The 25,019-nt window shown below is 27.1% G+C and overlaps 2 protein-coding genes across 4 annotated transcripts in view; both read left to right on the forward strand.

Annotated features, from left to right (window-relative positions):
* The window catches only part of LOC142330294 (uncharacterized), a 298,879-nt gene extending 284,333 nt beyond the window's left edge, over positions 1 to 14,546 (forward strand). For all 3 annotated transcript variants that reach the window (XM_075375505.1, XM_075375507.1, XM_075375506.1), the window contains one exon: positions 359 to 14,546. In XM_075375505.1, the coding sequence (XP_075231620.1) occupies positions 359 to 642 (284 nt within the window). In that variant the 3' untranslated portion in view covers positions 643 to 14,546. The remainder of the gene's footprint in view (positions 1 to 358) is intronic.
* A 7,355-nt stretch (positions 14,547 to 21,901) lies between these two features.
* LOC142330305 (uncharacterized) overlaps positions 21,902 to 25,019 on the forward strand; it is a 148,160-nt gene continuing 145,042 nt past the window's right edge. Inside the window, exon 1 of the mRNA XM_075375518.1 lies at positions 21,902 to 22,152. The gene's annotated coding sequence lies outside the window, so the exon portion shown is untranslated. The remainder of the gene's footprint in view (positions 22,153 to 25,019) is intronic.

Here is a 25,019-nt window from a genome sequence, read left to right on the forward strand (position 1 = left end):
TGTTAATTATTTTATTAAACTCCAGAATAATTTGATAAATAAATTAAAAATTTATGTTATATCAGGGAATATCATTTTACATTTTTCATCTAAGTGCTTTTGCATTGTACATTATTGCTAATTTTTCTTTGACAGTATCAATAATGTATTATTTTTTTATTATAAAATGTGAAAAATTGTAAATTAAAAACAAGAAAGCCGTAGTGCTTTTTCAATCAAATATAATTAAAACAGTTTAAATTAAATCTATAAACAGTTAAATAAAGGAAATTTATCACTTATATGTATGTATAACTTATATTATGTAAAGAAAGAATAATATAGTTTATTAATTTTAATTTGTTTTATTGTTTTTTAGATGATAATAAAAAAGAAAGTAGTTCCATAAATAATGCTTGTGAAAATTTTATCGAACATGAGCGAAAGTCTGGTGATGAACAGCTTGGAGTCGGTGGATTAAGACATACTAGAGAATGGCTTAAATTAGATTTACCTAATCCTGCTGGTGATTGTACTTCAGCGACTGCTTCTAATATTTTAAATAATTGTGCCACAACCGATACTGCAACCTCTGCTGCCAATACTATATCAGTTGCAATAACAAGTTCTGTCAATGTAAAATCTGCTGAACAGAATAAATGATAGTTTTTAAATTTTCATAAAATAATAAATTTGTTTTTTTAAATTTATTATAGTAAAATAGGTAATGAAATTTTTAAATATTCTTTATACACTGTGAATTCTCATTCAGTTTCATCTGTGAACGAGTAAATTATTTTGTAATGTTATTTTAATAGCGATCATGATTTTATTCTAATTAAGCAGTTTAATGAAATAAGCATATCTTTCTGTTTTTAATAACAATGTTGTATTAATAAAACATGATTGTTGTGTCCATTTCTGTTGTCAATGTAGAATATTGTAACATAATTAGAATTAGTTAGGATAACAGTTTTAAAGTTTTTATTTAGGTAAAAGTGAGTATTGTTTGGGTAAAATGATTTTATTCAGGCAAGAAAAAAGAAGTGATTATTTATAAATTTCTGTTAAATTTTTATATACTGGTTTACCATTAAGTATTATTCTCATTAAAGTGTATAAAGATGATAATTTTTAATAACAAAAAACTCTCTAGTGTTTTTTATACATTATTTCTATTTTAAAAATAGCTTAAATTTTCTTTCCTACTTCATTCTCGTCGTTTGAAAAAGGTAATCTTTTTAAAGTTGTTACTGAATTGAGTAAAGGATGAAAGTATGAGAAATTAAAATTTTGATTTATTTCTGATAAAGCTTTGTTTAGAGTTGGAGAGTTTTTATTCATTGCAAAATAAATAATGTAGTTTGTTCTGAATTGTAATGCTTTAAATTATTTTTATTATTTATTCCTTTTTTAATTAATAAGTAAGTAGTGTGGTGATATTATGTAATTTTTTAAGCATTTTAAAAAAAATAGATAGGTAGGTAAGTATTCATAACATTTTAACTATCATATACTGCTAGAAATTCTGGTAGGTTGTCATTAGAAAGAATGTCTTCTTTTTTTTAAACTCCTATGCCAAAGCATAAATAAGCTTTACTTAGGAGAAGGGGGGGATTCATACATAAGACATTGATAGCCCATGCCCGAGATGTGGGGGATTTCTATCCGCTAAACTGCATCCCCCTGGAACTACCGTTAGGCATTTCTTCAGAGGGATACAGGCACCCAGTCACCCTTTCACCCACCCACATACCTTACAGCCTAAATCAGAACGACACACCTGTAAAAATATAACAGTCTCGTACCCTATCATCCATCTATTACCATGCAGCTAAAAGTATGTCTAGCCATAAAAATCCTGCCTAACCCTCGAAAACTGAGAAAAAATGGTTATAAACAAATAGAAAAAAGAATTACTTTAAAACATCTGCCTTTTATGAATTTAATGTAATTTTGTAATATGATTTTTCTGCCCTTTATATTATGTTCTTAATGCACCGTACTTTTTATATAAAAATAATAGTGTAGTATGGTCACCATGTTTTGTGTCATTGACCAATAGATGAACATTTTTCATTCTTTTCTTTAACATTTTTCTTTGCATCTAGAACTTGATATGAGAGCGTATAAAAATTTGCTCAGTAGAATTTGAAGTTTAGTAATTGAATAATTACATGTTGGAAGAAAATGTGTATTTATTTTTTGTTACACTATTCTGTTGCTTTGCTGCAGTTTATTTATTTTCCTTATAACAATTATTTTAATCAACGTTTTTAGATCAGCTGATCATTGTGAAACTTATAAAATATTGCTTATTTAAAAAAATATATTTTAATTCATTGATGCTTTTTTTTACCCATTCCAAATATCTATATTTGTAATTACTTAATTACTTGATTGAAGACAAATAAATTATTTAAAATTAAATATCTGAGAGGTACTATTGGCACCACTAATGGTTACACAAATGAGAGACATAGCTTCATGATTTTATTACTAACATGCCTCGCAATTTAAAAACATATTAGATCAGTTTGGATTAATTTCATCATTGTTTGTTAAAAATTCATTATCTGAAGCACTAAAGTTATCATTTTTGTTACTACTTTTGTGTAAAATATCATAAAGTTTACTATCATATAATCCGTGTCATATCATCTATTATTTTGTTCGTATATTCAGAATTAACTACTGCAGTTTAAGTATGTATGATTTCATCAAATTCAGACTAATATAAATAATACACTGATTTAGGAAAAAATTTTCAAAGAAATGGAATTAATTAGCTACATCTTTAAATGTGGGGAAGCAAATTTACTTTTTGTAAAGAGAGAGACTTATTTTTTTCTTTTTTATTTCTAATTCTAAGGAGTATATTATGATGAACATACAATATTCCAGTTAGTCAAGAAAGTGTACCATGTTTATCTATCATTCACTCAAAATTTTATTATTTAATTTAGGCGGCTTCCATTTGAGATAGAAAAATTAAAAATAAATGATGCTACATTATTAATTAATAATAGTTTTATTTAATCTACTTAATTTTCCAGATAGCTTTTCAGAAAACCTTTTAAGAAAATTAATCTTTTTTCTTCCAACTGCCACAAGAAGATTCTGGAGAAGTTTCCTTTCAGTGTCTTAGTAACTAGTATGTAGTCTCTTGTCAATATCCAGTTTTGATCACCTTTGTTTTACTTTTATAAGTTTTACAAAATGGTTCATTTTTATTGATTTCGCTGATTTATATGACAGTGTTATAAAAATATTTCGCATGATTTTGTTTGGATCAAATGTTGTAAGTAGAAACACTCCTAATTTCTTTTTATTAATAGATTTAATGCCTTAAATCAAGTTTTGATGTGAAAAGGGAAACTTTTTTTATTCATCTCTTGTCAACTGTTAAACTTTTTTAAATCCATTTATATCATGTATGTAGTTGATAGGGATGAACAATTTTTCAAATTTTCTCTTTTGATTTTACTTGACTTATGATAAAATGTATTTATTATGGTGTTTTGTTAATATATATTTAATAATTCATATTATGAAGTAAAAAACAACAAATCATTAATTTTTGCAGTATTGCAGAGGTGCGCAATATTTCTATCAACTACTTACCATATGTACAAGTTAAATTTATCTCATCGCTCTCTTATATATAAATAATATCAGTGATAATTTCAAATAGATTTATTTCTGAGAACTTTCTGGAAAAAACTGTATATTTATCTAATAAATTATTGTTAGATTTACTATAAAAAATTATTATATAAATAAATTATTTAGTTATTTATAATATATTTTACAAAGTCATTAGACTATAAATCAAAAATGACTTAATTGTTATCAATAATAATTAAGTTTCATAAATTATGTCAATTTTATTATTACTGTCAATATGATGTATAAATATATACATGCGAATTACTTAATACTCTTTTATAATTGCATCTGTAATATCTCTTCAATTTTTTTTTAGGTTACTTAATATAATATAGTATGATTTTTATTATTGGAAAATAAATTTTTCTATATATAATATTGTGTATTTAAAGTAATTTAGTATGAAGTAGAATTTTTCAAGATATTCTGATTTGATTGTAATTTGATGTTTTTAATGAAAACTCTTTGGCTTGTGTAAGCTTGTTAATAAAATTTGTAACTGTAATAATTTTTTTATAGAATTATTCTTTCTACTGTTAATTCATGATTATGGGTTTTTAAAAGGAATAATTCAGATTTTTATTTTTTGTTTGTGTTGCGTTCTTTTTATTTATTCTTCTTATAATTATATATATATATATATATATATATATATATTTCATTAACTAAATTTTTTTTTGTAGTTACATTATTTGTTTGTGTTTTCTTATCTATTTATGAACTGTACAGTGGTTAAATTGTATTTATTAAATTGCCATTAAATTGTAAGTATGTAAACATTTTTTGATTTATTATTTTTAGAGTTCACATTTTTTTTCAATATTCAACATGACTGTAATAAGGGAAATACACTTTAATTGAGTTATAATTTTTTTTCCAGCTAAAAATTGCCACTGTTGTCTGCAAGTAATTATAGTAATAGTTATAATGTACATATAAAGTGTTTGTTTCTAATTGCATTGAGCATTTATTGTAAATTTGTATAATCTGCTTAGGCCTAAAGTTTTTTACACTGTTTCAGCCTAATGTCTAATATTTGGATAGTAACATAATCCAAGGCAGAGTGGTGTAGTATTTATTTTCATCCAAAAAATTTTGGGTTTGAAATCCAGTCAAGCTTAGTATTTTTGACGTGATACAAAAATGTCACATTGTCATGGCTAAGGCTTAAGATTATGTGGTGAATTAATCATCTTAAAAATAATAATAATAATAATTTACACATATAAGTTGATGTCATGTAAATGAATTATACTCGGACAGTATGTGTATTTTAGTATTATATTTATTACTAACCATGTTCTCTCCTGATTACAGTCTACTTCAAAATCTTAATAACTAGGTACACACAGAGTGATAAATTGGGAAAGATAAATTCTACCATTTATTGGTAAAGATTTGTTTTTATAAACAGTGTATTTGTCTGTTTTCTCTTTACAAAGTTAAGGTAAGGTAAATTGGGAAAGATAAATATTTCTGATCTATGGTAAGATAATTTATATGGTGAGATAATTTATTGATTAAATTTGTTCCAATTTATGGTAAAGATAAATCTGTGAGATAATCGTTCATAACAAATGGTTAGAAAGATAAATATGTATAAGCAATAAATATTTCCAATTTTGTCTCTGGTTTATTTTACAATGATTTATGTCTCTAAAAAGATTTGACTAATTCATCTGCCAAAATTTCAAAAGATCTAAGAGTTTTATCATTCAGAATTAGTCATTTGTGTATCAAACATAACTGAAAACATCATACTGGATGTTTTACTTATCTTCGTTATGATTACAACATTATAAAAAAATGAAGACAGAAATCATACAAAATTGATTAAAAGTTCACTATCGAGCTATCAAAAAGAAGTATATCATTTCCTTCTACTGATAGATGCAAGAAAATGATCCAGTTGAATATAAGAACTTTATATGGATGTTCGTGTCGTATGCATCTCTGAATTTGGTGAAGAGTAAGTTCATGTGTACCTATGACATCATAGGTACACATACATCTCCCAAACCCTCACTGCTTCTTTTAGAGCCTTCCATTTTTTTTTTTTTTTTTAATGAAAGATTCTTAATCTTTTTGTCAGCATCAGGAAAATATCGCTTGCGATAATCAATTTTTTATACAAGTTAATTTTCAAATTTCTGTTTGTGTAATCTGTAGCAGTTGTTCTCCTCATAGGTATGGATGTCTGCTGTATATTTCTATAAACAGCATAGAAAATCTTTTGATACCATTTCACTGATAAATTTATAACTACTCGCAAAATTTATAACACTGAAAAAATAAAACAATAATACCAAAAATGAGATTCACAAAATATAAGTTTGTGTAAAATAAAGAGCACTGTGTAGTAAAAATAATAGTAATTATAAGACCTACATCCTGTAACTGGTGTGAAGTATTTTTCAAGGATATTTTAAGTTTTAAAATACAAAACTTAACACTTTTTCCTGCATGTACAAATTTACGTGCATGAAAACTTAATGAAAAATCTTACTAGTTGAGCTCGCAATGAAAAATTTATCATCTTTTTTGCTCGAGAACACTGACCAATAAATTTTTTTTAACTGTGCCAGATAGATTGTTTAAATCTTTACATTTATATTCTTGCACCAATTATTTTAAACGATTATCACTCATCTCTATAATTTCTTGAAGACTAATGAACAGATTTTTCTTTACTTATCAATAAATTGACCAAATCAGAAGAAAAATTTTTTGTGTGTACCTGGCCTTTGTCTTCCCCCGAAATAATCAGAATCCTTTTTGCTAATATTCATAAAAGTAATTCACTCAAGTTTCTACTTTTTCATTTGTTATATTACTGTACAGTTTTATTCAGTTGATTTTGTTTTTCACACGGCATCCTTGTTTTAAATTTTGCTTACTTATAGAAATTTAGTACCTTTTACTGTTACTCAACTTTTGCCTTAAATTGTCTCTTAAAAACTAAATGTATTTTCTAGGTTTGCTTATAGATCACACAACATCTTACATCAGCTTTATGTCACTCATTAGTTTCTTTATATAAAAATTTATTAATTAGAGTGCCTCTCACTTATTCAGTCCATATTAGCTCAGGTTAGGCTTCCGTCCATAATAGCTGCACATTCAAAGCTTAATTGGTTTTCATATTAATATTGCACTGATTTTATCTGTAACATGCCACATTGTTACAAATTGAACACCATATTTTATTATTAATTAATAATTGCCTGATCTGAATTGCAAGTAAATCTGATAAAATCTGGGTATTAATATATAAATAAAATTGGTTGATAATATTTGCACTTGTTTTCCTGTATCAGTTTTATTTTTTTATGAGTAATGTAAGTAAGGTTAATGACTAAAATCGAATGGAGTAATTAAGGATAAAACATAATTATATGATTGATAGAAATTATATAACAATAAAAAAATAATTATTAGAAAACACTTTGACATCATATGATCGTGGTAAATTATTAACTGATTGTTGAGTTGAACAATTGAGAAACATAAACGTAAATGGTTATTAAAGGTGTATTTTAAATGTTATTTTTTATATATAATTTAATTATATTAATTTTTTTATTGGTCATATGAAATTATAAATCTTTATCAACTGTTTACCTACATTTTTGTTGCTTTGTAATAAAATAGAGTCTTTGATTTTAGGATAATGTAGCACAATTGACTGAAGGATTTATTTATGTAAGGAATTCGTTTAAATCAATTTGCATACAAGACGCCTTGGTATCATTTTGTTCATCCTTAATCCGTGGATAAAAGCTGAAATTTTGTAAATTTTTCAGCACGACATGTAAACAGCTACCTTATGTTTTAAATGTTTTGTGTTAGCACACATCTTTTTGTGGTCCTTTAAGTTCCTACGATACTTACCGTGCTCTCTGGTTTCTAGTGCTTTTTCATAGCTATTAAAAGGTTGTCTCATGCTTCAAGTATCACTTCCTTTGTCTTGACCTGTCTAGCTGTAAAAATGTTATGAACTCAAGACGTTCGTATTTTTTACTATTCTGTGTATCGTTATCGGTCGACTGACAACAGGATCTTATCCACTTTCATGATTTTAGCATTCATAGTCCAAGTTCAGAATAGATAAAGATCTACCTCCTGTACATGTTAATTCTGTTTTAAGTTTCTAAGACTTTATTATTATTGTTATATCATCAAGAAATATTTATTTTCTATGGCTATTATTTTGAGACTATGTTTTATTTCAATGTTATAATGATGTATTTTTCTCAATGTATATTGTACGGCCCTTGATCCTGATGTTTATTTCATTCTTGCTGAAATAGATTAGTTATGTAACAATATCAATTCAAGTTTTTCCTGTTAAAGAAACTGTATATAGAATTTTGCAAAGAAAATCTCTATTCATTTAAAGTTAAGCCTTTATTAAGAATTTTTTTAGTCTTTGTAAGAAATTAAACTACATCCCTAAAAACTTGATGGTTAACAACATCTTTCTTTTTCTGTTTAGCCTCCGGAACCAAGTAAAGTATTACTTCAGAGGATGATATGTATGAATATCATAGGTTTACAACATCTGGAATACCTAAAAGTTGAAAGATTAGAAATAAGGATAAAGATTTAAATGTAACGTTATTTTCTATAATTATAATTACATTTAAACATCCTTGAATTTTAATGTGCATTTACTTCCCTTTTTGTAACTATGTCTCATATGAGTAAACTATTAAAAAACTAGATTGACAGTTAAATTTTTGAGGGTCTCAGTTATCCAGATAGTACAGCCCTGAATGGGATGGGTGGTTTGTTATAATTGTTACGTGTTATGTCATTATGATTTAATTATTTTTACTTTAAAATAGAATACACATTGATGTTTCATTTGATGAAGATGTGATTTTAATTTCACTAAATTAATTGAAGTGACGCTTATTTTGATTGTCTTTAACCATCTTGATGGACCAACATATAACTAACTATTCATGGTTATATTAACGTAGAACAGATGTCATATTATATAGTTGTTTCAATTAGACTTTTATCATACTGATCAGTACTAAAAGTATCCATAGTATTATTGAATCATTTTTTTTATTGTATTACAAATGTATACTTCAAATAATGTTTATTTGTAAAAAATATTCATGTAGTACTATTTCTTTCTTTTTTTAATTTATTAAGTATATAAAATTAATTATTAATTGAAAGCAACTATAAGGCATTTTTCTTGTCCCTTTTGTTTAAACAACTTTCTTAAATTAAAAAAAATTATAAAATCTAACCTAGTTTATTTTGTAAAAAACAATCTGTGGAATATAATTTTCATTTTATGTGCTTAGTATTATATCACAATGATGTTTTATAATTTATATATACATTGCTTTAATATGTAAAGAAAGAATTCTGTAACTTTTTTTGAAAGTTTTTCTGCAGAAAATTTAACTATAAGTAGAACAGTATATCATTATTTAGTTTTAGTACATTCTTGTGAAGCGGTTAAGATATTAAGATATATACAGGACTCCTATTATTCTTTAAACTTTTTTAGTATATATCGAGAGTGATTACTTATAAGGCCCATCTTCTCCTTTCATCTCAGTCAAGATATGCCAAACTTTTCTGTAAGCATTTGTTAATATTTTATAGATAGGTGTTAATATTTTTATCATGCTACTTATGTAAAAAAAAATTTAATCAGACTACATTTGGATTGTATTCATTCTCGAGACTTAACTTTTCAAAGATTAAATAAGATTTATTTATTTTTATTCAAAAGTGTTCTTCCTATATAAAAAAAAATTTTCAGGTATCTTTTTTTTTTGTAATTTGTGTATAAAATTTAAAAGATTATAACAGCTCATTACTGCTCAAAAACCTCAAGTGGTTACATTTTTTTCTTTTTTTACTTTTACATTGTCTGAGCCTATATTTTTCACACTATTTTACAATTTTGTGTTCCATTCTTTATGGCAGTGTTCCTCTTTTGTCTTGCTCACTCTTCCCTGATTAACTTTGGCCGTCCTTAACTTTTTCATTAGTTGATTCTGTTTATTTTTAAGTTATATTGGTTTTTCCTTATATCTATTCACAAGTTTTACAATATATGCAGATTTTTTTTAATGAAAAAAATTCATTTATTCTTAGATAATTTCATCTTATGAAAATTATGATTAATAATATGTAAAAAAGGCAAAGTAATACACATTTTTCATGTTTTTTTTTTATGTATACATATATATTTTTTTTTTTAGTTGCTACAGTACAGTAAAATCTCATTAACATGGATTAATGGGGAAGAAATTATCTGAATGAATTAAAATCCAAATTAATATTGATCTCTTAGAACTCTTAATGTTACCATAAAATGTATATTTATTTGGCATAAAATCCAACATCAGATATCTTTACATTTAACATCATTATCAATTAACTATTAATAATTTTTGTTGTCTTAAAATTTTAGGTTCAAATCCAAATTTACTTATCTGGACTGTCATTTGAATTTGAACATTCGTTTGGCTAAAAGCTGTTTTGATGTTCAGTCTAAATTAAAGGAACTGATTAAGGAACAATCATCTTGTTTGAAGATCAACTGCTTCATTGTAAATTAATTGTATGTTTTCAGGTAATATAGTAAATGCTTTCAGCATCACCAGTATTATTTTTTTACTAAGTGCCTTGTATTTCAAAGCAGTCTCACAAAAGAAAAAAGGAGCAGTACTTTTTTGGAGTTTATGTGTTGAGATTCCCAGGAATTCTTATTGTTTTATTAGTTTTAGAAAGGAAATAAACATTAGATATTTAAAGTTGTTTGTTACAATATCATTCATTTCTATAGCAGGGTGGGATATATTTTATCCAATCCTGCCTTAAAGATATTAATCTGACCTAAAAAATAAGCCATTGAATAAAATATGTTTAATGAATTAAATGTTCCTTTATTATGATTGCATTGATGTTATTTACTCAACAAGACTCTTATTGAGATTAGAAAAAAATTTAATTTCAAAGTAAACAATATATAATATTTCTACATTTTTTAAATGACTTCTTTGTATTATGATGTTACAATTGTTGAAAATATTAAAATCTTAGGTAATTTTGTAGTTATTTAAACTTATAGTTCGTGAATTTTTATTTAAGAATATGTTCATATTTGCAAGTCTGACTTGATTTGCCATATTGTCAATGCAACCATAATCTCTTCATTACCAAATGGAACAAACAAAAAATATTAACTTTTTTTTATTAATAATAATAAATAATATTCTTTGTTTTTATTTCTTTTTACTCGATCACAATTTTATATTAAATTTAACGATGCAAGCAGCAGACTAAATGACTACTCATTTACTGTGCTGATCCTTAATAAACGAGATCTAGCCTTACTCATTGTTTATTACATAATTTAATAATTTTTCCTGGTGAGTTATGATAGTTTGAGCATTGATTTTTTGTTTTAGCCTGTTACATTCTTTTATGGCTAATATTCTTGAAATATGACAATTACGTGTCAGAATTCTTTCAATAAGAATAATGACATTAACTATGCAGTTAATCCTTTTGATGAATGGACAAGATGTCTTGAGTAGGGCTGAAAATCACGTTCAGTTTTGTGTAGTGATGTTTAGCATTCCTGCTCAGTGAAGAAATTAATGAGGAACCACCGCTTGGTCATTTCAGGTTTTGTTATAAGCCAGGTAGAAAAGGATGTATTAATTGTACTATATAGATAATTTTGAAAAAAAAATTCAACAGATTTTTTTTAATTCGTTCATTTCTGCTACTTTTAAGGCTATTCGAGAACAGCTTTTGTGTATCTTACAGTTTTTAGTTTATGATCATTTTGATTATATCTTTCATCTAATTTTCCTCTACTTTATATTTAATTTAAGTTTTAGTTATATAGATTATTCTTTTAAAGTTTGCCGGGAATAATACAAATTTGGATTAATGAGGTATTACTGTACTTTTTAAATTTTGTTCATCTTTAATAGAATAATATATATTTTTAATACAATTATTAAATTATTATTTTTTAATTATAACCCAGTTATATTATAAATAATAATGTGGTTTATAAAATTGTTTTAATTTTTATTAATTTATTTTTTTTTACATTTTGGTAATATTCTTTCATCTTTACTAGGTAAAATATAATGTTGTGATGGTTTGTGATAATTATATTCATGTATTTTTTTAAGTGGATTTCTTTTTTTATATTTGTACAGTATTATTATGTACTAATGTTAAATAAAGGTGTACAAGAGTAGAAAATGCTAGAAGTTTTTTTTTTTTAATTGTTAAACAATTATTTGGGTGTTTTTGTTTATTGTTAAATTGTAATTTGTTGTTTAAATTATTCTGTTAGGTTTTTTTTTACTACTGTATTGTTATTCTTATTATTTACTATTGTTAAATAAATTGGTTAGTTACTAAAGAAATAGTTTTTTCTTATGATTTATCGAACACTGAAGTTTATTGTGTGGATATTTTCTTTATTGTTTATTTATTTATGTTTTCTTGGTGTGGATAGCTTGAAAAAATATTACTTTTATTTTATTGTATAGATTTTAATCTGAGATGATACAGAATATAGGAGCCCTTAATTACAGAAAAATTCAGATTTTATAAATTGAAGAGAACGTTTTTAAATAAGTTTAAAAAATATATTTTTCATTTTATCTATGTTAAGATTACTGTAAACGTTTATAACAGTTTTTGCATATTTTTTTTTTTTAACCTGTTAAGAATTCATTGTTAAGAGCTCGAACGAAATGTCACTTATTACTTTAGTTTGTTCTCTTTATATTAATGTGTTGTTTAAAAAAATAATCAGTCTATTCAAGTTATGTTAATTATTCTTTCTTCAGAAATTTGTACTTTATAATTAGTATTCATGTATTTCTTTTTTAGTAATGTTTACATAGTGTGTTATATTTCTTTTTAAATGTTTTTTTTTTGCATATTATCTACATTTTCATTAATTTTTTTGTAATTTATTTATGAAGTTTTGGTAAAATAGTTCTTTTTAAAAATTTTAATTAATTTGCTATAAACGGTACAGATTTGAGATCAATTAAATAATTGCTCTAAGCAATTCATCAACTTATAATCTGTCTTATAAGCGTTATTTTAATTTTCTTTTGTATTTAAAGAAGAGTTGAAGTGATTTATATACCGCATTGTTTCAGTACAGAAAGTGGTATATTAATTAATTATTTTACACTATTCGACCCAGTCTTTGTTGCAACTCGTGACCCCATGTAAAAACATTTGAGGTATAAGTAGCCCCATTCAGAGTTTCCTTCTTTGAGAATAATTATGCATACTGTATAGTGAGTTCTTATTTTGAATAGAAAGATGTTACATGTAGAGATGAATATTGCATACATTTTGGTAGGCTTGGTGTGCTGATACATGTCTGGATATTTGGCTCAGTGAAGAAGGCAACAAGGAAACATTTCCTCTCTTCTCATTATCTCTTGTAAGTTTTGCACAGAATGCTTATTTTCTAAAGGATGGATATGTATCCCTTTTTTTTAAAGTAACTTGTGACTCATTTTCTTATACCCATTACAATTATGACATTTAATACAGATATGGATAAAAATATTTATAATATTAAAATAACTGTAATTTATTTTTAAAAATAAAGAAAATTATAAGTTTTATTTTTATGTTGGTCTAATCGTATAACTCGCCCATGAATTGACTGATTTCTTTATCAGTTTGTTGTTCTTTGATGTAAAAAAAACATTTTATATGTATTGTGAGATCTTTCTCCTAATTTGAAATCATTAATAAGTGGCAATTCTGTAAAATGATAAAATATACTAAAATGTTGTGTTTATAAAAAATAATTATTCTTTTTAAAGCATATTTTATTAATAAACTTTTTTTTATGGTGAAAGTAATTAAATTTTTTCTTCCATTGCATTACCATTTTCTTTTTTTTTAAATTCAAGATTCAAAAGAATTGTTATTTAAAAGTGTGTCCTTTGATGTTGTGGTTATTTATACCTGTAGTTGGGAGTATCTAGTTTTATTCCTGAGGTGAATAAAATTATTTCATAAAAGAAATAATTTTTTTTTATAGGGTCTGATTTCTGTGTTGCATCAGTTATCATTATTATTATTATTTTTTACACTAAGTTCTCAACTTTTGTTTAAAGAATTTTTAAACTAAATGAAGACTATTATAAAAATTACCTTTCAGTGTTATGTGAAGAAAAAAATATTATTTTTTAAATTAGTCTTTTTCTTCAGATTTTAATTTCATTTGAAATTTTGACTGCACAGTAATATGTGTAGTAAACCTTTTAATTGTCAGCTAATTATATTTGTTAGTTTTTTTTTAATTTTAACCTTTTTAATGTACTTTAGTCAATATATACATTTTCTACATGTTTATTATTTTATTAAATTACAATTCACCTATAATGATAAAATCCTTTAATTAATTTTTTTTGTAATATCTTCATAAATAAAAAAAAATATATATTTGTTATAATTTATCATTGTATAATATTAGTACTTTAATTCTTTCTTATAATTTGTTATATAATTAATAAAAATAAAAACAATTAACTTTAATTGATTGTAATGTTCAACACCAGCATAAAATTAGGTAATATACAGTTTTAATTAATTATATTTAATAATCCATCCAGTATATTAATTATTATATAAATAAATGAATATCACATCATTATTAAAGTTCTATTTATTTATTTTTTATGTAATTAGTTTGTAATTTTATTGTATGTAAATAATATCTTGTTATGTTTTATCTATATTATCTTTATAATTATTTCTATTATTATTATTATATTATTATTATTGTATGCATAAATATTAAAACATTCATGTATTGTATATAATATATTTGGAATAAAAGTATTTCAGTAAAATATTTTTAGATTATACTCCATTCTTATTTTTCCCTGTTTGTTCTAATACCTGAAGTACATTTTCATTTTATCTTGTTTCTGTAAAGATTTGGTTTTGATAATTGTTAAATTTCTTATGCAATTAAAATAATTCTGGTTAAGTATTCATCAATTTGTTTGTTCACTACCTGTATAATCTGATTTTATAATACGAGGGATGTTCAATAATTAACAAGACAAATTGATGAAGAGAAAAAACAATTTATTCAATGACAATGAAACTTACAATACTTTTCAACATAGTCTCCAGCAACATTTAGACACTTGTCCCATCATTCTGTGAGCTTCTGATTGCTGCAGCATAGAAGTCTTTACCTTACTGTTTGAATCATTTGTGTACCTTTTTTTGTATCGCTTCATTATTGCCACATAAAAAGTCTTTGAGCAAGCCAAACAAATGAAAATCAGATAGGGTAAAGTCTGGGCTGTAAGGAGGATGTGGCATCACCTCCCAACCCAACTTCTCAAGCGTTTCTCCCGTTCTCTGATCAATGTGGGAGCACGTGTTGTCATGCAAAAGAATCACACGTATTGAGAGAGTACCCTGACATTTTCACCATATCGGGGGTCTCACTTTCTTTTTAAGCATGGTAGAATAGTACTCACTGTTCATTGTATGTTGTTCTAAATAGTCGCAAACATTGGGCCTTGCGAGTCCCAGAATACCATCAACATCACTTTACCAGCTGACATATGAGTTTTGAATTTTTTTTACAAGGTGGGTAAAGTTCAGATTCCTTGAGCTCTTTGTTTTTGAAATTTTTGAGTTTAATGGGCTTGGGGAAGGAAGGTGGTCCTCACACTTAGATGCAAACTTCTAACGGTGATATATCAATCAATTTTTATTCTACAGAAATAAAAAAAAAACAAAATTTTCATTAAAAAAAAATTAATTTTTGTACTGTAGAACAAGAATTATTGTGAAAAAAGAACATTTTTTTAGAAATTTCAAAAAAGGTTTTGAAATTTGAATCAACATTTTTTCAAATCTAGGTATACTGGTAGAACTTCTAGAACATATTGTTAGTACTAAAATAGAGTAAATTGTAAAAGAATTACATTCAACAAAAATTCTTGCAGAAAAGTATTTTCAGTGCTGACTTTTTCTCTGAAAAAGCGAGACAACCATTTTATTTTCATCATAACTCCGTTAGTTTTCATTCTAATGACTTTTATCAAAGATAATTTTAAATGTCTTTTTAGGTAATTTGAAAAATATTCTATAAGTTTTCTTCAAAAAGTTTTCATTTTTCCGTTATTTAACGGTGAAAGTTTCAGCTTCAGTTTTCGGTGAACAAAAAGTTACCTTCAACAAGGTATAACTCGGTTTGTATTGCATCTACAGAAATAAAAAAATTAAAAAATCCCATTATTTTATAAACTTCATTTTTTCAATATTTTTTCGATAAAACGTAAGGGTTTTGAGTTATTCATGAAAAATCGTTCAATGGTTGGATGAAAAATCAACATTTTCAATCACGAATAACTCAAAACGTATTGACTCTACAAAAACTTTTTGTAGAACATTTTTTGCTATGAATATATTTCTCCATCGGTTTCTGCATTTATTTTGATGTAATAATTTCCACCTCCAAGAAGGGGTGGCATCCACCCCCAAGGTAAAAGCACATGTTGGCACTGTATAACTTTTGTTCTTTGATCAGTATTCTGTAATTACTGTTCAAATTTCATGTCAATCGGTTTTATCCAAAAGAATTCTGAGAGAAAAACCGTCAAACACTGGACTATGCCCTATATCATAGGACAAATTAGATTGGTGAGTCTACCATTTAGACAAAGTAGCTTAATAATGGATTGAAGAAAATGAGTTTACTTTGTTTTGAAATGAACATTCATTTTGATTAACCTTAATTTGATTAGTGAAATTGAGTGAGATTAGCAAATGAAGCAACAAAGAAGAAATTAGCAACAATGAAGAATGTCATGGAATTCATTACTTCACAAAACATCAGTGTTTGTATCAAAGGACAGTGATGTAACATTATAAGTAAATAAAATACATAAATTAACTTAAAATGTGATCTTAAAAGTAAGATTTTTGGGAATAAACATCTTCCAAAGAGACAGAAATCTAATTTTCTTTTGTTCTTTGATTGTTGAGTTTTATTGAAGACGAGTATGAAATATCACTAGCATTATGAATCCTGAAAAAAAATAGCATGATCTTATGATTTTACAGGATTCATAATGCCATCATTTTAACAGGATTCAAACCATGCCACCATTTAGAAAACTTGAATATTGTTTTAGGAAGACAACTTGTTATATTGTAGCATAATCTACCAATTTAATGTTAAGCTATCAGCTGTTGGAATCAAAGAATTACCATTTTGAAAAATATTTGTTACCATTACTAATTTGTTGGAATTGAACTATTAATGGAGTTCAACAATTTTCTATTTAAGGAGGAAGTAATTAACTAAGCAAATGTGATAAAAGTAAACAGGCTAAAAGTTAAGTCTTGTTAAAGATATCATTCTTGACTTAGAGTAAAGCAGTTGAAAAAAATTCTCAAATGATTCTAACATAAGTACAACATTTATATCCTTTAAGAGATGTATTTGCTAATCCATGAATTTGAAATTAACTGATACTATTACCATTGTTAAAGAAGGTAATACTATTTATTTATATTTAAATTATCAGCTAAACTATGTTTAATTTGCACCATTAAAATAATAGTAGCTTTGATGATACTGATTGATTTTAATTCACCACAATATGAAATATTATTGGAACTGATTCTATAAGATCATAAATCTCAGTAGTTAGAGAAAGAACATTTTTTTTTTCAGAAAATATTTTTCCTGGATCTACAGATTACTACATAAGGGAAAATATTTGATTTTAGGGTCTTGCATATTTCAACATTTCTCTCGCCAAAAAATCGCAATTTTAGTACTGAAAAATTACAGAAGGATATGTATATATGCCTGTTTTTTGCTGGTAAATTTTTTCATGTAATTAAATGTCCTTTAGGTAACCAAGATGCTTTGTAATGGTGTTTGATCTTATCTAAACCCCAATAAAGGGAAAGTGGTGGCAAAAAGGGTTATTTTTTTCCATTTGAAGACTTTAAATCACATTTTTGTACTAATTAGATATCATTATATTAATATGTGAATTTGGTTATATATTTGGGAAATTTCACTCAGGTATGGAGGATAAATAACGCAAATATTTTTTATCCATCAGTATTATTTTACTTAATACAGTCTTGTGCAATATAATTTGAACAACAGGTAATTTTTAGTTAGTTATGTTGTATCACTGATTCCAGTTGTAGTACAGCTATTTCCCTTCATTTCAAGTATTTTTTTCTGTAGGGGGAGGAAAAAGCTCTGCCAGCCGCCGTCAGACCCACTCTGACAGCAAGTGTGGGGCTCTCACCTGCTAAAAAACCTTCCCCTCTAGTCGCACAGCAGACAGATCTAATCCACATGGTAAGTACAGAGCCCCTGCACAATCACCCGGGCACTCTTGTCACCGAATTAGACTAGCCAGAGCAATGTCCCCAGGTAATCATCAGTGAACAACAACTCTGAGGAGCCCCCATAACCCACCCCCTAAGGCTGGCCGCCCAAAGTCATCCAGCATCGGTCGGTCCGCCTCAGGTCAACTGCAGACTTCCAGCCTGCCTGCCCGTCTCCTCTGCTGCCTTGTTTTAAATTATGACTGACACCACAGTCGTTACTCTCATACAAGCATCTCTGTCACCTAACATCACAGTTATGACATTTTCCACATTTACTGTACCATGGCGGCCTCAAGTCTCTTCACCTCAGGCAAAAAAACAGTGTGTTCCGCTGTATCTTGCTCCCCACAATCATTGCAGATCTCGTGGTACTCCTACTCATACAGTACAAGTAATCTTGAAAGCATCTGTGCCTTTATAGAAACTGGGTGAGCTTGTAATTATCAACGTGCTTCCACTCTACCCAGCTTCTGACGTCACTGATGAGCAAGTGTGTCTACCGTCCGCAGGTCAATTGGTGGCACACCATCATAACTGATGCTGCCTCTGTACCTATCATTTAGTGCCTTGCGATAACCTGCAGATTGAGCCGTCATTGTTGGCTCAACAACCAACCTCCTTCTGTTGCCTGCCCTATCAAGAGCACCGACCCAAACCAACACCCCATAGAGCACTACTGAAGAATATACAATGGACAGTAGCCTCCTCTTCACTGTCCTGGAGCCACCCATATTGTTCATAAAGCTTGTCAGGGCTACTTTACATAGAATAAGTAAAATTAATCCTCAGAAAAATAATTTTGAGTTACAAAAAGACTTAGAATCAGCTGGTGTGAAAATTTGCACTTCTGCTGTATCCAGAAGACTTCTGGAAAGCGGTCGCAAGGCATGAAGGCTTATAATACGGACACCATGAATAACAAAAGGCTTCTTTGGCCCAAAAACTGGAGTGCTGGAACTTGGAAAAATGTCCTTTTCTCTGATGAGAGTCATTTTCTAGTTTAGCCTGGAAAATCATCAGACCTGAACACAGTTGAAAATTTGTGGGCATTGTGAAGAAAACACTGAGAAAAATGGACTGCACTACCAAGGAGAAGATGATTTGTGCTGTGATAAAGGTGTAGTTTCAAGATCAAAAAATTAAAGAAATATATTAAAAAAATTACAGATTCAATGCCTAAAATAATTGAAACGGTAGAGTAAGGAGGACACATTAAAATATTATGTATTTAATAAAGTTTTTATTTTTTAAATACTTTACATCCTTTATATATAATAAATTTGATTATTTTTTGAAAATATACTCTTGTTCACATTAATTTGCAGAAGGTTGAATCTTCAGATTGACTTAATAGATTTTTATGAAATCTGTATAAAGACTAAAGATTGTAGGCCATTCAAGATATGGTCACCATGGGTCCTGTACCTCAAAATTTTACTTAGCGTAGAATCATTTTTTTGCATAACTCTTTACTTGTATACATACACACTTTATGTTTCATTTAATTTTACTCCTTAGTTGTTTTGCTAGCGTTTTAAGATAATATTTTTCATTTTTTTCTATTAAATTCTTTTATTCTTGTTTACTTTTGAAAAGAATTTCTTTCCCATCAATGAATCCATATTATTCACTTTTTATCTTAATTTCAGCCAAAATAATACACCACTCAATCGGAAAAAAATTTATTATTTGTCTATGAACTTCCACTCCAATTTCAAATTTTTATTTTTGTTCCTTCTTCCATATATGAATTAAAAAGCACAGATAACAGGATACATTCTTATTTTGCTCTTTTCTGTTTTGTAACTTGCTTTTCCTACTTTTATTACCTGATTTGTTATTTTACATGATTGTTCCTTTTCTACATTTCAGAATAATTTTTAAAAAGTCTAAATTTTGTTTTTCACTTTATAAAAATATATTAATAATACTGTGCTTTTATTTATTAAGTTTACAGGAAATGATTTTCCTATTATAATAGTAAAAATCAGTTTATGAGATTTTCATTTCTGGACTTAAATTATAAGAATTATATAGTAAATTTATTGCAGTTTAAATTGGATAAAAAATTAATGTTAATGAGTAAGTTAATACTATTTATTAAAAATTAATTTAAGTAACTTAAAATTATATGTTTTAGATAATTTCTTAAAAATAGCAAATTTTGTATTTTTTTCATGGTAATAACATTATGTGATGTTAATGAATTACCATTTATAGAGAATATAACTAGTACTATTCTTAAATTTCAAAAAAGACCATTTGTTGATTTTTTTTGTTTATAGAAACTCCCTTGTCAAATAAATGTCTTTTTACCAATTTTGGATCAATGAATTTTCATGGCTCCAAAATCAAAAATCATTAAACTTTGATTTTTTTTGTTTAATGAAATTTACTACTTTATGTGAAGAAAATTCTTTTAATGAAGAATTACTTATTTAAATATAAGATCATTTTTAGAATATCTGAAATAAAAATAAATTTTCAGTTCTATTAACTAAACAGATTAAGACTGAACAATACTACTAAGTCACCATAACATAAGTGTATGCAATCTATTTTTGAATATATTTAAACAAAATGGATTTTTTGTAAAGTTTTTTATTTTTGTGATATTTTTTCAACATTGAGGTTAGATATTTATACCTAAGTAAATTATTTTGTATTATTTAGATATCAAAATATTGGAATGAAGATCAAATAGTATTATTGCTAGTTCTTTTTTAAATATTATTATTATCATTATTACAAGAATTATTACCATTTTTTATTCATTGTTGTTATTAATTTTATCTTCACTCGTGAATTTTGAAATTGAAACAATAAAAAAAACTCTAAAATACACTAAAAATTCTGGAGAGCTTAGCACCTTGGTCCTAGATTTGAAGAAATTAATATCTTGATATTAACCTTCCATGGCAGAGGGCTCAGTAATTGTACAAATAAACAACTAATGAATACAGGGACCCAATATCACCTACGATAAGGGGATCCCTTTTGCCAAAAGTCAACAGCATCTTAAGAGGGCGGATGAACAAGTAGAAGGTATTTTGTCAGCAGTTGATAAAAGATTGACAAAATATTTTCTTTGGAGTACAGTAATTTATTGAAGGCGAAACATTGACCATTAAGAAGAAGCCAGAGAAATATCTTGAAAAATTTGAATTGCAATTATGAAATAACAAAAAAAAAAATGAAAAGGTGCTAAGGATAGTGGTGTAAGAAATATCTCTGATGAAAGATATTGTAAAAACGAAAATGTTATGGATTAGGTATATGTTATTAAGGGGTTGTTTTCAGAGAAGAATCGTAGAAGGGATAAGATGATAAAAAGGACTCGTATGTTATCTAACATGAATAGAGAGAGGAGTTATGTTCAAATAAAGAAAGACTTAGAGGGTAGAAAGATGAAAAGCTAGTTAGCATCTGTCTTTGGACAATTTTATTAAAGGAGAAAAGATTGTATTATTTTAGTACGTAGTACAAACAACGAATAAGTTAATTTAAGTAACAGGAAGTAAACGTAAAGAAAATCAACGGTAGATCTACCCTTTGAACAGGCTATAAAAACTTGAACAAGGAACGGCTTCTTATTTTTCAACTATATTGCTGAGCATCTCTACATTAGATGTCTATAGCAACTCCCCTCAATGATGCGCAACAGCGTTAAGTAAGTGTGTGTGTGTGTGTAGTGCTTAAAACGCGCGAATATGGTATAAAATTGGTTTGGCAGTGGGAGGTTATGTAATTCGTTGTGTTGTGAACTATAAATGTTGATCACGCATGCGCTATTCCTATTATCAGCCCACCCTTGGTTCAGAATACAGATCAATGGAAGAACGGTGGCTTTATGTATCTGTCACTGCAGACAGAGCAGAAACGGCTGCCGACGTGCTTGCTGTTGTTCATAGCTTGTTGTTATGTAGCAGGTAGTGTGTGTGTGTATGTGCGTTATTAGCTTGTGCAGCACGTTTGTTGTTACTGATAAACACGACGTAATAATGTACCACCGGCTTACATACGCTGGAAGACAAACTACACGATATAATATTAACAGAACTTATTTATGAGGTAAACGACGTTTATTTATAATTTCTTAATTGTATTGTCTATATCATCTCTAAACATTTTACTGAAATAATATTAACGTTTAAACAGTTATTTATTCGTGTATCATATTCGCAACAAAACCATTTACATCGATATAACTTCCTATATTTTCAGGGAATTGTCCTATTAAATTTATTTAGTGTCTTAAGGAAATTTAAAATTCGGTAAGTTCGTTAACGTTGTATTATTGATTAATAAAATACTTTTTACGGTAAGTAAAGAAGACAAGCAGTAAATTGTGTGGGCTATCGGTAGGAAATGTATTATTTCACTTAGCACTGTAAAGTCAGTTAAATTTTGGTTATGTCTTAATGATTCTCTTTTTTTATAATTAATTAAGTTACCGGAAGACATCCGTAAATAAAATTTTCAAGATACAAATTAGTTTCAAATTTGATAGTATTTTACTAAGTTGTAACGATATTTATGATGTATTATACATAGATCACATCAAATAAGGGAAAGATAAAACTGCTGTTCTGTCTAGTAGGACCATGGAAAGAAAACGTTGGTTAAATTTTCTATTATAACCCGTTATGGAATATTTAAACTGTAGTCTATTAACGTATAAATTCTTTTGTATATTTAATTAAATATACAAAAGAAAATTCAAATTATAGTCGTGAAAAAAAGATACGTAATTTACAAAGAAATTAATAATTTTGTAAGAAAATTAAAAAGATTTTATTAATTGCAATTTAACAGGAAAAGGTTGTTGGTTATTAGTTATATTTTTTATTTGTAGAAGAATTATAAACCGTAGAAAACTTTTAAGAATATAACATGTAACATGTAAACAGATGTGAAAGAAGGTTATTTTTAACCGGTATGAAGTATAAATTAATTAAAAATAAAATAAATGTACATGCTTGATAATGGTTGAATATTTATTTATTTATTTTTAACAGCTGCAGGCTAATCGTTCAGATTTAATTACTAATGAAAGATGAATTTTGCAGTTTATAAATAATATCAAGCCTGACCGAGATTCGAACCCATAAATTTAAAAATAAAAGGCAGAGGCGCTACGATTCCACCTTAAAAAAAAATTATATTTGCATTGTAAAATATTAATAAAATGGTTTTTTATTATTAATATTCGTGTACTAGTCATGCATCAAAAATCTTAACTAGAATTTTATACAGAAGAATTGAGAGGAGAGTGGAAGAAGTGTTAGGAGAAGACCAATTTGGTTTCAGGAAAAGTATAGGGACAAGGGAAGCAATTTTAGGCCTCAGATTAATAGTAGAAGGAAGAATAAAGAAAAAGAAACCAACATACTTGGCGTTTATAGACCTAGAAAAGGCTTTCGATAACGTAGATTGGAATAAAATGTTCAGCATTTTAAAAAAATTAGGGTTCAAATACAGAGATAGAAGAACAATTGCTAACATGTACAGGAACCAAACAGCAACAATAACAATTGAAGAACATAAGAAAGAAGCCCTAATAAGAAAGGGAGTCCGACAAGGATGTTCCCTATCTCCGTTACTTTTTAATCTTTACATGGAACTAGCAGTTAATGATGTTAAAGAACAATTTAGATTCGGAGTAACAGTACAAGGTGAAAAGATAAAGATGCTACGATTTGCTGATGATATAGTAATTCTAGCCGAGAGTAAAAAGGATTTAGAAGAAACAATGAACGGCATAGATGAAGTCCTACGCAAGAACTATCGCATGAAAATAAACAAGAACAAAACAAAAGTAATGAAATGTAGTAGAAATAACAAAGATGGACCACTGAATGTGAAAATAGGAGGAGAAAAGATTATGGAGGTAGAAGAATTTTGTTATTTGGGAAGTAAAATTACTAAAGATGGACGAAGCAGGAGCGATATAAAATGCCGAATAGCACAAGCTAAACGAGCCTTCAGTAAGAAATATAATTTGTTTACATCAAAAATTAATTTAAATCTCAGGAAAAGATTTTTGAAAGTGTATGTTTGGAGTGTCGCTTTATATGGAAGTGAAACTTGGACGATCGGAGTATCTGAGAAGAAAAGATTAGAAGCTTTTGAAATGTGGTGCTATAGGAGAATGTTAAAAATCAGATGGGTGGATAAAGTGACAAATGAAGAGGTATTGCGGCAAATAGATGAAGAAAGAAGCATTTGGAAGAATATAGTTAAAAGAAGAGACAGACTTATAGGCCACATACTAAGGCATCCTGGAATAGTCGCTTTAATATTGGAAGGACAGGTAGAAGGGAAAAATTGTGTAGGCAGGCCACGTTTGGAGTATGTAAAACAAATTGTTGGGGATGTAGGATGTTTAGGGTATACTGAAATGAAACGACTAGCACTAGATAGGGAATCTTGGAGAGCTGCATCAAACCAGTCAAATGACTGAAGACAAAAAAAAAAAAAAAAAATATTCGTGTAAGAAAGGATTCAATAAATATAATATTAATTATACATTTATTAAATTATTAGTAATAGATCTATTAATTTCTGTTTTAAATAAAGTATGTAACGATTCAACAATTTGTTTGACCGGTTTATTTAAAATTAAATAAACGATGTTTAAGAAACAGTTACTTTTTTGAATTAAAAAGTAATAATTCGATAGTCAGCATAATCGTGTAATTTGTGTGTAAATATCTGCTAAATATTTTTTTCTTTATCAATTAACAACGCCTTCAAAATTATTGTTTTATTCTATACAGATTTTATATTTTTATTATCTTCATGTTGTTTTAAAATAATTATTTCATTTAGGTTAATTATTTTATATTGATATAGAATAAAACCACCTACCTTTCTTATCAATTTTTATGGTGTTTTTATAAGTTTTTTCTTTGGTTTCTCTTTATCCTCGCGAGCAA

This window comes from Lycorma delicatula, chromosome 9 (genome assembly GCF_047948215.1).
Source record: "Lycorma delicatula isolate Av1 chromosome 9, ASM4794821v1, whole genome shotgun sequence".
Lineage (NCBI taxonomy): Eukaryota > Metazoa > Arthropoda > Insecta > Hemiptera > Fulgoridae > Lycorma > Lycorma delicatula.